Consider the following 18411-nt stretch of genomic DNA (forward strand, 5'->3'; position numbering starts at 1 on the left):
TAAGGGTTGTTTAGGTTAGACTTGAAACATGATTATAAACATAAAATGGTAGATTTGAGATGAGTTTTACTTACCAAAATTACCTTCAAAGAGTGAAACCCGAATTTGAGCAAGATGGAAGGATTTCTTGCACTTTTACTTTCAAAATTTTGATATGATATAGTAATGATGATAATGATGTTGATTCTTTCACTAATCTAGCTTCAATAGCATTAAGTGATGATGATTTTCTAGAGAGAGAGAGGGAGATGCAAGAGTGTGTGTTCTTGCATAAAGTAGAGAGAAAAAGAAAGATAAGAAAAATGGATGAGAGGAGGTTAAGTCTAAGATAAAGGGGGGTGTGGGTGCCAGTTTTTAATTTCAGCACCTTTAGACTAATACTCTGAGAATTAGTCTATTTTTCGGATTCCAACACTTTTAGACTATTACTCCGAGAATTAGTCTATTTTCTGATTTCGCCACATTTAGTATACTAGAAACACGAGTTATATACATGAAGGATGAATCCAAAAAGATAAGGCAAATGTTACCTGCATAATTAACGAAAATCAACGGGTTCATTACCACGAGTGTTACAATTAATCACATTGTCAAATAGGTCAAAATTCGTGAATGTTACATAACTACCTCTTCTTCACCATGAACTTTGGCTTCTTGAAGCATACCCACTTCAGATCTATAAGCTTCAATCTACACAATATTTTATGCAATTCTTGTAATGAAATTGGGTTTTTAAGTTATTTTAATTTGTGTAGTTTTGATTTCAGTGGTGGGTGGTCGTGATACAACAAGAAAAACAAGCTTCAATCACATAACTTTTTAGTTTTATTGTGTTAGATCTGAAAAAGAAAAAAAAAAGAAAAAGGTGTTTTAGAAGAAGAACATGGTGAAATGACAAACTTGCCCCTCGTTTAACGGTCCAAAATAGACGGCGTTTGGTCACGGAGTAAAAATTGAAAAAAATTTGACAACTTTAGAGATGATTCGTGTTATTTCTTCACTCTAGTATAATATCTGCATAAATTGACTATTTCAGGACGAAATATGTAATTAACTTTCTTTTTATATGACGGATAAAGTTTGACAACTTCAGGACGGAAAATGTAATTAACTTTCTTTTTATATGACGGATAAAGTTAGAAGGTTATTTAAAGTTGTGTAATTTACAAATTTGTGTTTTGATGGAACACTTGGACAACAAAGACACTAAATCTGATTTAAGTCATTTAACTTTTGAGTGACATTAAAAGTTTCAGAATTTATACCTCAATCATTATATGGCTAGTCTAGCTCGTCAAAGGCACTCCCGATTTTATTTAAAGTTTTTTTTTGAACGGCCATTTATATATATATATATATATATATAAAGTCATCAGCAAGGTGTTGGATACAAACAATAATACAACTACAAATCAATAATTTGAAATAATCTACCTATTATAGATTCATCCAAGATCTGCTACAAATAATTGAGAACTCACTTTTCATGTAGCAAAACAAATCAATGATACACACCACATTAGCCTATTGCAATAATCTCCTTTGCAGCAATAGAATAGCCAATTTTCAATGGCGGCTCAAGGTTTTTGGAGGCCTTAAACTAAATCAATTTTGGGGGCTTAGTTCATTACCATATAAATTAAAGTAAAAAAAAAAAGTAGCTCAACTTTTGTTATTCAACTACTAGTAATAAAAGAAATGCAGATGTTAATGCAAAAGCCAAAGATGTTACCGCAATGCAAGTTAGATAATGATACTTAGTACAAAATCCCAACATTAATTCTAATATACAGAATATTGAGGCCTTACAATTTTGGAGGCCTAAAGCGATCGCTTAGTCTCTTAGTACTTTTGAACCACCTCTGCCAATGTCCAAATAGATCATCCATTCTCATAGTTTTGCTTTGTGACCTTCGGGATGACAAAATAATCTTGGAGTTTTTCCCTCCGAATACTTGTAACGGTCCATGGTCAATATCTCATTAATTGTCTAAAGTACGTGTAAGACTTCACCCATTATACGGTAAAGTTAAAAAAAAAACATACATTTACGGTTCACAAGTCCCGAATCGTGATTAACTTGAAAACTTTGGGCATACACGTATATATCTAAGTCTGCTCATGACAGTTGACTAACGACTCCATCAAGGACCTCAATTGGTGCAAATATGCTAGCTGCTGGACTACGGCTTTGATGCCTCACTGAAGAAAATACTTTCTAAACGGAGTCTTGAGGGATAATAGATCGACTCTATCACCAACTTACAAGAAAATTATTAATTTACTTTTGAGGGTAGATAAGTGCATTGGTGTAATAATAATGGTGGGAAAGTGGTTTTTAGATAATCTGCGTTTCCTTGCAGTGAGTAGGAATAGTTGCTTCTGGAAATCTGCGTTTTATGACCTTTTAAACGCAAATAATCAATTTTTGAAACTTTTTCCCCAACCACTAAAAACTGATTATCTACAATTACCAAACGTAATAATCTGAAAATTCATTTCAAAACTCAACCCCAAAGACCCTATAATGAGCAAGGGTGTAGTGTCAAGAATTGACAAATTGACAAGTTTTGGCAAAGTTTCATTTAATAAGAAAGTGCCAGGTGTACAAGCCAAAATTTAGTCAATTCTTGCCAATTGGTTGCCAAAAAGTGTGGTGTAGTAGAGGTTTTCTTGCCAATTTGCCAATTTTCTAAAAACAAAAAAAATGGTCAAAAAAAAAAGCTCCCAACGTTCACTAGCTGATGTAACTTGCCAAAACTTGACGATGTAACTTGCCGATACTAGCCGATGTACATGCTATAACCTTGCCAAATAACCAATGTTTGCCGATCCATTTTGCCGATAAAACTTGGCGACTACACCCTTGCCCCTAAATATAGCTTATGGATTGGCAAAAAAAATCCCTAGCTAACATACAATAAACAAACCTACAGAAAAGAGGGGGATTCTTTTACTTGTCTTCGTTCATTCAGTAATGCTTTTGCATCACCGATGATGTCAACCCACAGGTACTAATAGCCAAAAATATTGCAGTCTTTCATTGTCTTTTTCGTTTTGTTGCAGCAAGTTATCGCCAAGTAAACACAGATTTTGACAAAACAACTGCCAACAAAACAACACAATTTTTTGTTTTTCAACAGCCAACAGAACAACAAAATTGTTCAGATTCATATTTAAAAGTATAAAGAAATTTAAAAAATTATAACTTTTTCACATTTATATGTGAGGTAAAAAAATTCACACTTTCAAGTATGTAAAACTATATCAATTGTTCACACTTAGAAGTGTAAGGATTAATTTGTAACACCAATTTTTTTCAAACAAGAATTGTGTGAAGAAATTAGATGTTACAATTTCACTTTCACAATTTTAAGTGTGATTATGTTTGGCATTTATTCACACTTTTAGGTTTGAATTTTTTCTTTCCATTTCACATTTTTACATGTGTATACTTTTTAAACATTTTTAAATGTGAATATATTAAGAATTTTCTTTACACTTTTTTAAAGCAAATGCGAATAAATGAAATTTTGCTCGTAATGAGTGAAACGTATATATTCCGCCTTTATATTATATAACTAAACTAAAAACCAACTTATATAATACAGTGCAAATTTTGAAACATTATGTACAAGTTATAATAATACAAGCTTTTAAGCATTATGCATAAGTTTTGTTATTTTTAACTATTTATTTATTTTACCCTAAAGTTTTATTTTTTAACTTTTAACCTCAACCAACTTTTTATTCTACATTTTTTAACACCAAACTTTTAGATTATTATATTTTTACGGCACAACTTCCACACATTTACCGTTTTACCTATGGGTATCTTTCTTTCGTTTGCTTGTTTTTTTTTATCACCTTCGAACTTCATAATTTTACAATTCTTATCGAGTGTTGCATCATTGTTACGTTTTACGTTCGCATAAAAAATTTAATACTCTTAGGGTTTTGATCCAAAACTTTAGCTGTTAAAAAACGTGTTTTGCCGCAACGCACAGATAAAATGACTAGTTGTATTCTATGACCGACAAATGTAGTGGACATATAATAGCACCAGTAAGTGCAACTTATGGGAATTGATAGAAGTATTTTTGTTAGATTGGTTACAGCCAGCAATTAAACTGCTACATTTTTGCTGCAGTTATATCTCGAGTTAAAACTATTGAGTATTGACCTATTAATGGTCAACCCATTGACTTGATACTTCATAGCTGTTTATAAGAGAGAGAAAACACATGCATTCTATTGTAGCCTATTAACCTGATGATTGTAGTACTTAATACTCTGTGTACTGTGTGATTCTATATATCTATATTCTTGCAGTACTAATTACTCTAATCAAACGAGACGGTATAGTATTTACTAGGTGATACCCGGGCGTTGCCCCGAGCTATTTTATCTCTTATTGATTTCTCATATATTATATACACCAAAAAAGATGGCAGAGTTACACGGAGGCCAAAGGTGGTCGTAACAACCCTATAATGTGTATAAAGTTCTATATTTTCATTATTGTTTTTTAGTATTAGTGTAATTTAAAATTAACTGACCTTCCACCAAAAGATACATTTAGAATCTCATACGTTCATTCTAACTCAATTTTAAATTATTGGTATGTATTATAATTTATACACTAATTGAACTAAAATTATGTCTTTGCCACTAATAGAACTTGAGTAAATGGAAACATAATTATATATACCTAACATGATTATATACACATGTGGTCATGTGCTGTGTGAATTAATCATTTATAAATAGTTGATGATAGAAAGTAGATATATCTATACTACTTTTATACTATATTATAAAATAAATAGCACTTAATTATTGTGGAATTGATCTAAAATAAGATGGTTTTTAATATAACCTCGAAAAATATACCAACGGAAACACATACTAATCTCATTAGGTTCCATGTATATGTTATAAATAGATTGAAAACCGACATATGTACTAATTTATATACTCGTACTAAAAAAGAAATAGAATCATTTATTAAAATTTATGAAATTAAATTTTGGAAAAAAACATATAATTAAAAAAGGAGATTAAATTTACACGATATATACAATACAAATATTGCTCATAATAATTTAAAATCTTGAATTGTCAAGCTTAATGGACCAATATATTTCAAAAATATCCAAAACACTTAAAAAAACTTTCAATAAGTTGTTTTATAATAATAAAAGTTATTATATCAATTTATTTATTTGTTAGAGTTTGTTTACCTATTAAGTAACCATAAATTGTAGTTTGTTTACCTATTAAGTCATCAAAATCTGTTTCTTATAGAAATTTAAGCTTAAAATAAAATATATGAATGACAATTGATGTTAAATCCTTCACAAGATATTGGCTTTACATATGAAGAGAAGTATTGCTTAGAATTATTCTAATTTTTTAAGATTATATAGAGACAATGGATATTTTTATGATGATATTATATTGTACAATAAATAGTACTAAAAGAATACTAAAATTTCTATAACTATAAATATTAATCAACTTTAAGTTTTTTTAAGAACTAAATAAGGCAATGAATATTTTTTTAATGACCTTATATTGTAAAAAAAATAATGTTAAAATAATATTAAAATATTTTGACTAAAAATATTGCTTAGAGTTATAAACATTGATTTTGCGTTTTTATAAATCAATAATTTTTTTGACTAAAAAAATATATACATATTGAGATCTGTATTTATTAAAACCCATTAATAAAAAAAAGAAAAATAGGAAATGGTTTTTTAGATAAAAAAAGAAAAGAAAAGCATACCGATAAGAAATCAACAACAATGATTAGGGTAAAAAATTTTTTTTCTTTGATGATCCTCGGTTTGTCATTGAAAAATTATATATAATATTCATGTAATTTAAAAGTTGAGGTTATATCTTGTGTAATTCTAATATACCAACGTAATATGGAATCCAAGATAAGGGTTCATTTATTCCCATTATAAAAAATATGTATATGTATGTCTTGTATTGATGTTATTAATGAGTAATTAGTTTGTTTAATAGCTGTAGTTTTCCCAAAATGAAACAAAAGTCATCTTGGCTCATGTGGCAAAGTACTACGTATTCAAATCCGGAGGTCGCAGGTTCTATACCTAATTCCGGTATTTATAATAGAACATAAATTATCTAATCATTTAAATGCCTAAGTGGACACTCCACATCAACTGGTAAAATGACTACGTGGATGCTGACGTGTTTCTTAGATCGATATCGTGATGACACGTAGGAAAATGCTAACGTGGCGGGCTAAGAGAACGCCACGTGAGCACTTTTCGATAGGCTTTTATATATAGATATAGATGTGTTTTCTATATCTAACAAAGTGTTTAATTTAAATCTATATCTATATTACATAATAAACATTTATTCTTTTCATTTTTGATAACCTTAAAATGTTTTTTTATTTATTTACCAATTTAAATATACTTACTTGAAATACCTATGATATCTATTTTAAATATTATAATACCCTTAATGAAATATACAATCACAACATTTACACTATCCGTTTATATCTATAATCTACACTACTTGTTGCTGTCGACACCACCAATCTCTGCCACTGCCAGTACCCCATCGCCGCTTGTCCGCCACTGTCACTTGTTGCCACGAACATATCACACGGGTACTCTTCTTTGGGACTTAAATGTATAGAGTACTTCTCATAGTTTAGTTATTACCCGGTCACACGAAAACTTTGACGTGTTATTCACTTCTCAAAAATGGAAATCTAAATTTTAATAGTAGTGAGAACTGATATTTGATAATGTATGAATATGAATTGAGAATACTTTTTATATATTTTTTTTGAAAGGTATATAGTTGAACACCGCTTAAGGATCACACCGCCCAAGAATATATCGTCATCACTGCATTTTAAAAAGTTTATTGAAAATATGATAACATTTTTAAATTAGTTCAATTCAATGCTATATAAAGTATATAAATATTTTGTGGGAATAATAATAGGACAAATATTTTGAAACTTAATCATATCTATATTATCATCGTGGTATCTGCATGTTAATATCGTTAACAGGGTGCAAATGATAGAAAGAGAGACATTGAAAAAGAGTTGCGTGTGTGGAAATGACTACAAATGAAAAGTGGAGATTTTTTTTGGGAATGATAGTTTAAACATTTTCTCCTGTGTAACTTTCAAAATGGAAATTTTTTTTGAAACAGTGATTTGGGGAGACTGTTTTGTCAAACAATTTTTCGAAAAAATAAAATTATGAAACGAGGTAAACCGGCTTTTGAAAAGCCGGGTTCAAAAAAGTGGGCTCGAAACCGGTATTTCAAAAGCCGGCTTCGAAAAAGTACACCCGAAACCGGCCTTTCAAAAGCCGGGTTCAGAATGTGTCAGGTGAATAGTACGTTATATATATATATATACTGATATACTTTTATAAGTAAGTTATATTATATATAGTTTTACGAAGAAGAAGAAGCATAAGCTGAATTATATATATATACTAGTTTCGAAACCGGTTTTTGAAAAGCCGGTTTCGAAGTTTGAGCCTTCGACCACTGTAGCTCGTCGTCTTCTTGTCATCGTCTTGTACCGTTCACCTGACACATTCTGAACCCGGCTTTTGAAAGGCCGGTTTCGGGTGTACTTTTTCGAAGCCGGCTTTTGAAATACCGGTTTCGAGCCCACTTTTTTGAACCCGGCTTTTCAAAAGCCGGTTTACCTTGTTTCATAAATTGTTTTTTTCGAAAAATTGTTTGACAAAACACCATCCCCAAATCACTGTTTAAAAAAAATTTTCTTCAAAATGGTGGGTGTTTCCTTTTATTATTATGTAGTATAGATATGCAAAAATATATAATAAATCTAAAAAGATACGCTAAATAAATCCAAAATAAGGGAACATGCATGAACTATATATATCATCAGGAGGAAGCTAATAATTCCATATATAGATAGATAGATATCGATCATCATGTGTCTCTCTGTAAGTTAACACTTATTATCAGTACTCTGTCTGTTTGTAGTTTCTTAATTGATTTGTATGAAATGGCCGGGTCCAACAACGGTATATATAACTTTCATGTTTTTATGTTGATTGTGTCAATATAATTCTATACAAACATATATATACACTCATACCAAGATTCTTGGAGCAATTGATGCAGAGAGATCATTGAGCCTTGCAGAAGTACTTTATAGATTTTCACATTTCTGCAAGAGTGGGGAGGCTCTTGCCCGCCCTTCTCTATTTTATAGATTTTCATGATGCAAAACGATTTTCAGATAAATAAAAAAGTTGTTCTATCTGTATTTTGTTTTATTTGAACCAGAACCTATGTATATATGTTTCCACTTGATAATATTGATTAAATTTGACACTAGTGAGCAGAGGATGATGAATTGTACATCTGCATGTGTAGGTGTGTGTTATATGTGAGAGAGCTTGAATTTTTTTATGTTTACCGATTCGGGTTACTCCAAATTTGTAACTTAAGGTTTAAAAAGTCACTTTCTTGAATCACTGTGTGTATCTTTAATTTTGAGAGAAATTAATGTTGAATTATTACTATTAGTTACGTGATTTGGGTTGTTTCGTAGGGTCAAGGTTTAAAGAACCAATTTCTTGATCAGTGGTGTTGTATTCTTTTTGATTGTGTAGAAGTGCGTAAAAATGGAAAAAAGTAAGAAAACAGCCTCCGCCGATGAGCTGTTAAGAAGGATACAAGAGCTCGAAGAACGCCATAATCTCTTGGAACAACAAATATCCAAACTCCGCAGGCTCTCTGATAACCAGCCGAAACCTAGCCCTTCCTCAGCATGTCCCAATCAGTCTCGCCAACTAGCCATTGGAGGAGTCGTTGTAGAGCCTTATTTTGCTATGAAGCTAAACGAAAATCAGTATTTAAATATTTTGGAGTCAATGGGTCAGTCTGTATTTATATATGATGTCTATCATCGGATAATCTTTTGGTGAGCCAATGGATTGATTACTGATTTTAAGATATATTGTTTTTGCTTTGGATTCTTGATCTTTTGGTTATATATTCTACTACAGGAACCGAGGTGCAGAAAGTATTTATGGTTATACAGCTGGTGAAGTTATGGGGAGGACTCCAACAGAGCTTTTAGCAGAACCTAAAGACGCTGCATTTTCAGATTTTATCCTAAAACGAACAGTGAATGGCGAAAGTTGGTTTGGAGAGTTTCCTATAAAGAATAAGGCCGGAGAAAACTTTGTAGTTATTTGTGCCAATACTCCATATCGTGATGAACATAGAAGACTAATCGGGGCTATGTGTTTATCCAGTGATTCACGTCCGTATCAAGTAATGAAGGTTGGAGAGCTGAGTGTTAGTGTGCCTCAGCAGCCTCTGCAGACTTCAATTATCTCGAAGATATCCAATTTGGTTAGTATTTCATCTGCACTAATTAAACAAGTCAAATATATTTGATAGATTACTTTATATACAGATGGTTTGAAAAAAGTTAGAATTTTGATATATGGTTTCTTGAAATAAAATCAGAGTTGTGACAGTAGTTCTTTTTATGCAGTTGGGTGATATAGTAACTATATAGTGTACAAGGATTAATATATCTAATGCAAATGTTATGTTTTGTTATGATGAAAACCATAAACTACCAGGCTTTAAAGGTGAAATCAAAAATGAAGACAGGGGAGAACTACCGGAATTTTGATGTTGCCGCCTCTGATAATTCAGATGATTCACTTCAAAGTGAAGGAAGCACCCCACGGGGACATATTGCTCCATCTCCATTCGGAGTATTTTTTTCAATGGATACACTAGAAGAGTCTTATAGCAGAAAGCCGGTGATAAATCCTGTTGTAGAAAGTGAAAACAAACCTGGGATCCGGAAGCAGGTTCTATCTCCAAAGCAAGAGGATTGGATGGGTAAAAAAGGAATGGTTATTCCATGGAAAGCAAACGAAAGAAATGATCAGCCTGTTGATGCTAAACTTGGTCATGTTGGATGGCATCGGAATAACGTTCATCAAGGACACGAACCTGGTCCACAAAGTAGCTCTTCCAAGCTAGACTGCCAGTTGTGCGTAAGTAATGGTAATAAGATCGAGGCTTCAGGTTTGTGGTTATCTTCAATACATGTAAGTAGTACAAGTAGCACGAGTAGTGGCAGGTGCATCAAAGATGTTAATGATATCAAAGTCAACGGGAAGACAGACAGCCTGGATTATGAAATCCAGTGGGAAGAGTTAATAACCAAAAAACAAATTGGGCAAGGTAACAAAAAGGTATTTTAGACATTTTGACAGAACATATATGGTATTTTACATTATTCTAAACATTCCCTGTGTATATTTTGGCAGGTTCGTGTGGGACTGTATATCACGGACTGTGGTATGGATCGGTATGATTCCAACTCCTAGTACACTCATTAAAATTTATCGTGAAGAATATATATGGTCCAACGGTTTATTTTTACTCTTCCCTAAACGTTGTTTGAAAATCACAAGGGACCTAAAAAACAGAGTGATAATGAAACGAAAATATGCAGGATGTTGCAGTCAAGCTCTTTGCATATCAAGAGTTTTCAGATTCTGTGATAGTATCATTTAAAATGGAGGTAGACGTCTATATTACTTTTTCGATTTGAGAGTTGTAGTAGTGTACATGTAATTGTTTTGTTAACTTTTTGAAGGTTTCTCTCATGAAACGGCTTCGTCATCCAAATATTTTGCTTTTCATGGGTGCTGTAACTTCACCTCAACGTCTATGCATTGTCACAGAGTTCCTTCCACGGTTGGTTCTTAAACCTGCTAATCCTGAAATATATATAGAGTTGAAAATAATTCAATAGTTCTTCAATCAACCATCATAAGTTTTAATCAAGCTCTTTTATGCAGTGGAAGTTTGTTTCAGATACTTAACAGAAATACAACCCAATTGGATTGGAGACGACGTCTTCATATGGCCATGGATATTGTAAGTATCAATTATGCAAATTTTCATTACCAACTGGCTTACTTTGAGTACGTTTATCTATCTTATTGACAAGTCTTGCATAGGCACGAGGCATGAATTATCTTCATAATCACACCCCACCTATTGTTCATCGTGATTTGAAATCTTCAAATCTTCTTGTCGACAGGAACTGGACTGTGAAGGTAGGATTTCACTTATCACCTTTGTGAATGCGAGGCTTTTTGTCTAATATCATCATCATAATCTTTTAGGTTGGTGACTTTGGCCTCTCCCGTCTCAAGTATGAAACGTACCTGAAAACAAAGTCAGGGAAAGGAACGGTAATATTGCAATGCAATGTTCTTTCTATACTTTGGTTCATATATCCATTTTATGGACCATCAAAAGGTTATATAACCAATATTTAGGACATTTGATCTCAAACCAACTACAGGTTTAACTATAAAGACAGATTAATCGTGCCTTGACTGATTTCGGGTAGATGATATCATTTCTTCTTTGTGTTTCCATAGCCTCAATGGATGGCTCCAGAAGTTATGCGTGGCGAGGATGCAAATGAAAGGTCTACTCCCTATCTACGATCATTTTTTCTTCTTGGTCTAATTTGTTTGCCCATGACTTTGAGAATGCAATATCTAAATCTAATACGCTTTGATCACTTTTGGGCTACACCGTTAGGTCGGATGTGTATAGCTTTGGAGTGGTATTATGGGAAATCATCACAGGGAAGGTCCCCTGGGATGATCTTAACCCAATACAGGTACATGCACTCCTTTCTAAAAGTGACTCCTAAATCTATATTGTTAATATTAGCCCGGCCAAGTATATATATATGTGTGTGTGTGTGTGTATAGATATAGATATTCACACATATGTGACACTTTGGAAGAGTGTAACTAGCTCACAACCTCTTGATTGTTGGGTCACTTTGCATACCATTAGGCGAATGGCTTGTCAAGATAAAAGATGGGTTATAATGTACGTGGCTTTCTTTCTAACAGGTTATTGCAGCTGTAGGATTCATGAATAAAAGACTAGAAATTCCTAAAGATGTCGATCCGTTATGGGCTTCACTTATTGAATGTTGTTGGCACAGGTTGGTTGGATTCTCTGTTTAATTTAAAGGTTTCGATTCCGTTATAATATTGAACAAATTATGAAGATTTACGACTATAAATGTTCTTTATGATCTGCAGCGAGCCACAATCACGACCAACATTCCAAGAAATACTATGTAAACTTAAAGATTTGCAAAAGAATTACGCAGTTGAACGCAGGAGATAGCAGCCATAAATGAGCAGCAAAACAAATTAACGTACGTGTGCCTGATCTGTTCCATCACTATTATAGTAAACAGATTTAACGTATATTTTAATTTGGTTGCAGATCGATAATGGTTATCGATTTACTTTACAGTAGTATATTTTGAGTTACATATATGGTCGATTTTCGTTACATTTTTATAAATACTTAATTATCGCTAAGTTAATTATACCTTGTGCTAACACCAACTTTTCTTAACATTTTAGTAGGCTTAATTGAGAAATCGTTCATGAAGAACAAATCGATATTACTAATCTTGGACCTCAAGATAAAAAGCAGCAATTAGTCATACGCTCCATTACTTCTATTTATATCTTGTTAGACCGAAAAACAATAGTTATCTTATGTAAAAAATTTAACAAGAAAATATGAATATAGATATAAATGAAAATGAAAATAAAAAAACATTTAACAAAAAAATGTATTGAGGTAAATATTGCAGCATGTGTCGGGTTATAACTAAATTCTGCTAAAGGTTAGAAAAAAAAAAAGGAAAACAAGAGTCGTCATAGATTCAAACCGGGACAAATACTTTAATATATATAATACGGAGTAGCAGTTATCACTAGACCAGAGCAAACAAATAGTTAAACAATAAGTCATAAATTATTATGAAACACATAAAAATATAGTGAATCAATTTTTTAAATCTAAACATGTAATTTAAAATGAGTTTATTATAAGTTAAAAATGATATTCATTAGATTGAGACATTTGAAGGCAGACTCTGATACAAACCAAATTAAGTAGACTACACTTTTCATAAAAAGAAAAAAAAAATATATATATATTACTGCATATGTAATAGTTAGTGCGCGTGTTTAATTACTTGATACGTCGGATGTACGCTTATTTATAGTGTGTATTCATCATCTAATTTCGAGTTTCAAATCACATACAAGAACAATGTTTTACCTCCCTACCTACAACCACAATGGGTACGTGATTTACTAACCTCATCTCTCATCTCTCATTAATATAATGCTTTACTAAAAATTGTTAATCGTAATTCCAATCTACATGCAAATTTTGTGAATGTTTTTCCAAACTTTCTAAAATTAATGTACGATGATTATTCCACCAACTTGAAAATAAATAATCTCTTCAAATTATAGTATAAATTGGATTTGTGATTGATGTGGGTTTTAATTATTGATTCTACCTTTTAAATTTATGAAGTTGTACAAGTAAATTATCCTAAAACCAACACACTTACGAGCAGAGAACCCGGTCTTGTGTAGTATAGTCTAGTGGTAAATTACAGAATCGTTTGCAGGGACGCTTGCACTACCTAATCTAATAATATGTGTTAATCTAGTTTGTTTTGGGGCTTTGTCACTAACTCATAATAAACTACTACCTAACAGTAACTATCCGGTATTACCGGAGCAGACTGCGTCAGAAGACACAACGTAAAATGTTGAAAAGCAAATAACAGTAACTATCCGGTATTACCGGAGCAGACTGCGTCAGAAGACACAACGTAAAATGTTGAAAAGCAAATAACAGTAATTAAATTAAAATACTTGTTTGGCATCTCTGATCTCGTGGTACGACCAAATAATATGCTACTTGTTTGTTAGACTGTTGGAAACTTAATCACGACTCAGATTCTCGTTAGATTCACTTTGCCTATGTAACTAGTGCTCTCGCTAGACTCACACTACCCTATAAACAAATTTTCTCTAGATTCATTCTTTCAGCATTAATGACCTAAAGTTTGTGTTACTAGTTCATCTTTTAGTTACCCAGCTCTTAAGCCATGACCAGATAATAATTCTCTCTGGTGACCACAATGCTCGGTTACAAGTCACTGGATCGCGTCTGACATTGTTAAGTTTCATGTTCAATTCATCCTAGTTACTATGGTTCTGGATCCCTTTGTTACAAGTGAATCACTGCTTACATCTAGTTATAGACCGACTAGTGTTTTCCATCTTAGCATATTAGTCCTAGTGTATGATCATAGACAACCATCAGAATTAAACTAATATATTCAGATATAGAACCTATAATATCATGCATTACTAATAAACATGGATCTACGATAAATAGTAAAACACACACCAACAGAATCTAAACAAACAAAGTAAAACAATAAACATCTACATGATCACATTGATCCAAACAAGTATTCAGCCTACTAGCAAAGGAATAACAAAGCTGAAAAGATGAAAGACATTGTTTGATAAAGTAAAGTAAATATAAGATAAAAGATCTAGACCAAGGATAAAGATCGAAAGGTGTTAGAAGCTCCCAAACCTTCTTGGAAATCTACAAATCGATCTAGGGTTGTTGTTGGGCGGCTAGAGCTGTTGAATCGGCTCTCTCTTAGGGTTTTGAGGGTTAGTTCGACTTAAATAGTGATTTAAGTCGGTTGCTGATCAGGGCCGACCAGCGGCGTTGGTGGGCTCACCAGCGGCGCTGGCTGTAGGCTTTTCTGGGCCAGCGGCGCTGGTTAGTGGCTAGCGGCGCTGGATCTTCACCAGCGGCGCTGGCATGGCTGCCAACGATGCTGGTTGCTGTTGTTTGTACTCGTACTTCTTCGTTCGATGCCCGAATCACTTCCTTGTGTCTTGTAACTTTATAGGCTTCCTTCTTGAGTTATTTGATGTCATTTACCCTCTTTAGCATCTTCCGTGAACCTACATAAACATACGATTCCATTAAGTACCAATAGTTCCAGAATATTAACTCATTTAAGCATTGAAATGAAGCTTTTCGATAGCGGTTTTTATCATAAAATGGACGCTCATCATATACCCCCACACTTAAGTCTTTGCTTGTCCTCAAACAAACAGTCCAAGAAAAAATAAAAACAATGATGAGTGGACAACTTAAGTGTTAAAGGATTCTACTATATTGAAATCATTTGAAAGAACAGTCATGCAAAACGATTTGAGAAAGCTTTAGACAAAATCAGTAAGCTATAGCTAGAGGCGAGATAATTGGTCAATCAAAACTAAAAGCTAACTTTTTACTCGTGTTAATACCTCTAAAACAGTTCTATACTTCCACATGTCTTACAGCTCAATCTTACTACCTTTTGCTGACTAGTTAAGCACTTATATAAGGTTTGTATAACAATCAGAACTAGTAGCTACTAGCAAGGCATTTGTTGTTTCAAGGGGTGTGTGTGTATGAGTCACTACTTAGATATACTCCTACACTACAGTCATGCTAGCTAGCTAGACACTAAAGCAGTCATACGATATTATCATCTTTAATAGAGACAACGGTGACAGGTCGGTGGTTCCTCACGCGTAGAGCGAAATAACTCAACTAAAAGTGCACATCAAGACAGCGGTGACAGGTCGGTGGTTCCCCACACGCAGAGCGACATAACTTGATGCGTTTTTTTTTTTTTTTTTATAGATTTTACTCGTTAATAGATCTTTGAACTTTGTTTAATCTACTGATTGTCTTTCTTCAGATACTACATTATTCATGCAATAGACATTTATTAGAGATCCCAGATGACTCATAATCTTACTCCCCAAGCAACTGGTTTACAATAAATAGTGCAAGAATTAAGGCGAACCATACATTTTAAACTAGTTCCTACACAAGCACGTATAATTAAGTCCAATTAATATACCTACTAATTACTAGAAAGCTCTAATTGCTAGGCATATTAAAGTCCGGTTAAGTGTGATATGGCAAACATAATCGCATACAGTTTCAGTCTAAGCTCTAATCCAGTTGGAAGCATGAACAACTACAAGTCTATAGTTAAGCTAACAATTCTAACTAACCGTTCATCCTACCAAAGCTAATGTTTCTTAGTTATCGTCATCTTTTGTCTACTTGCAAAGCTTATATTCTCAAAATAGTATGCAGACACATAAAACTTTAGATTTTGCATGAAATAAGTAGTAGAAAACTTGCTCAAAATCAAACAATTAGACCAAGGGTTTTTCCTATTCCATACCCCCACACTTAAATTGTACAACGCACTCATTATACTAGACATATAACTAAGGGTAATAGGAAAAACACGTAAAAATTAAATAGTAACAGGATTAACGCAACTTCTCGGGCCTAAAGTTGCATGATTGTTGGTTGAAGATGGCATTTGCGGAGCGACTTGAACATGATGAGCTTTGAGAACTTCAATCGTCTCCATTTGATGGTGATCCATGGATGCGTCTCCATCTTCTTTTCTTTTTGGTATTTTCTGATTTTTTAATTTTTTTGGATTTTTGGGTTTTTCTGATATTTTTTTGGATTTTTGGTGATCTGGTGTGCAGAACGGAGTTGATAGAGGCGCTGGTTAGTAAGCAACGGCACTAGTGGTGTAGCTAGAGGCGCTGGATGAGCCTTTCTAGGCTGTGAGTAGCGCTGTAAGTGGTGGTAGTGGCGCTGGGGTGCCCTGATGCACTCCCAGCGGCGCTGGAAGTCTTCTAGCGGCGCTCGTGGCTCCTGTACGTGTTCTGATGTCTGATTTCTTCAGCGATTTGATGCTCGAAGTCCCCCAGACTACAAAGCAATATACTCCTACACACTTCAATCAAAATATAAAAAATGAAAAATAACAAGCTAAAAGATAAAAATAAAAATAAAAACAAAATATGATTGCAACAAGTTACTTGTTTCTTTGATCCGTTGATAGCTTGCATCTGTGATACTCAAAACATACTTCATAAAATATCACAATGATAAAATTCAAAACAATCACATAGTTTCAACTAGTCACATATTCGTAAAAATGAAAAATAAAAATAAAAATACGGCTTGGGTTGCCTCCCAAGAAACGCTAAGTTTAGCGAGTCTTCAGCCAGACTCGGTCTAGGAGCTAGGTTGAGGAGTACGAGTTAGGCCTGGGGCCGGTACCCGTTGGTGATTTGATGTAAAGGTCGGATTTATCCCTAAGGTGTGACTCTATCCTCCTTTTCTTAAGTTCCCATGCAAAGCTCCTTGCTTTGCATCTAGTCCCAAAGGGGTTGGTCTTACTAATATACTCCTTAGTTAAGACTACTTGGTTGTATCTCATGGTCAAGGTTATCTTCTTTGCTTTCACATTGACTGATGAACCTACCGAAAGCAAGAACGGTTGACCTAATATCACATGATCTCTAGTAATTGAATCATCTTCAACTATAAAGAAATCAGTGGGGATATCCAATCCCTCTATTCTAATCACTAGGTCTCCAATGGTTCCTTTGGTCAAGATTTTTGCTCCTCCAACCAACCTAATCTCTAAATCTTCCCATCTAACCTTTTCTCTAAATTTCTTCAAATTATTCTTGTAAATTCTTATGGGCAAGATATTAGCAGTGTCTTCAAAACAGTTTGAGCGTATGTAGCAAGGAATTTGAAATATGTCAGGGTCACCATAAAATTTACCATTCGGTTCTCTAGCTATTATTTCATTTATCTTATCTCTTTCTTGGTTGGCTACACGCTCTTCCCACTTAATGTCTACTAGGATCTTCCTAATCCTATTTGCCATTTCCCTACCATTTCTTAATTGTTCCTCTATTTTCTCTTTTAATCCTTTTAATTCCATAAAGCTTTCACAGCAAATCTTCCTCTTAGGTTTGGTTTGTAAGGTTTTCTCACTTACGGTCATTTCTATTTGTTCACTAGGGTTTTGATCTTCATTCATTATCTCCATCCTAAGACACTTTTCTTTAACCAGTTCATCCTGCTCTTCTGAGTCAGACACTCTAATCGTATTTTGACCATCAGACAAAGATATTTCACGTTTAAGGACATGGATGGTGGCATCCACAACATGCAAAAATGGCCGTCCTAAGACTAAGGGTGTCACTACCTTACTTTCCGAATCAAGCACAACAAATTCAGTCCAAAATTCTAAATCCTTAACCCTGACATGGACTCGTTCGCCAATCCCCTTGGGTTGTCGGTAAGTCTGATCGGCTAACCAAATGCTCATGTTAGCGGGTTTTAGCAAACAAAGGGTAAATTTCTCATAAATCAAAGTAGGCATGACATTAATACTTGACCCTAAATCAGCTAATGCACTCGAAAAAGTATTCATTATTAATAGTGCAATGGATAAGAAAACTTCCTAGATCTTCAAATGCTTGCGGCAGTTGTGCTTCGTCATCCGGCGTATCGGGATTCTGAACTTCTTCACTTCTGTCCGAGTTGTTC

At 33.6% G+C, this 18411-nt stretch overlaps 1 protein-coding gene across 1 annotated transcript; it reads left to right on the plus strand.

Moving 5' to 3' along the window:
* Window positions 1–8678: 8678 nt before the first annotated feature.
* Window positions 8679–12447, plus strand: LOC122591441 (probable serine/threonine-protein kinase DDB_G0281745). The gene is made up of 13 exons (XM_043763710.1): window positions 8679–8977; window positions 9063–9414; window positions 9651–10266; window positions 10353–10393; window positions 10541–10609; window positions 10685–10785; window positions 10890–10968; window positions 11052–11150; window positions 11220–11288; window positions 11481–11530; window positions 11647–11728; window positions 11970–12064; window positions 12165–12447. Exons 1-13 carry the CDS (start codon window positions 8679–8681, stop codon window positions 12250–12252), a joined length of 2040 nt encoding a protein of 679 aa, XP_043619645.1. The 3' UTR covers window positions 12253–12447.
* The last annotated feature ends 5964 nt before the right edge of the window (window positions 12448–18411 follow it).

Source organism: Erigeron canadensis, chromosome 3, assembly GCF_010389155.1.
Source record: "Erigeron canadensis isolate Cc75 chromosome 3, C_canadensis_v1, whole genome shotgun sequence".
NCBI classification, from domain to species: domain Eukaryota; kingdom Viridiplantae; phylum Streptophyta; class Magnoliopsida; order Asterales; family Asteraceae; genus Erigeron; species Erigeron canadensis.

What these genes read in the sequence shown, in the direction of transcription:
- LOC122591441 (XM_043763710.1), top strand. Translation starts at nt 8,679, where the DNA reads ATGGAAAAAAGTAAGAAAACAGCCTCCGCCGATGAGCTGTTAAGAAGG. An exon ending in TAGTATCATTTAAAATGGAG is followed by an intron (nt 10,610 to 10,684) that starts GTAGACGTCTAT and finishes AACTTTTTGAAG; the next exon opens with GTTTCTCTCATGAAACGGCT. An exon ending in GGCGAGGATGCAAATGAAAG is followed by an intron (nt 11,531 to 11,646) that starts GTCTACTCCCTA and finishes CTACACCGTTAG; the next exon opens with GTCGGATGTGTATAGCTTTG.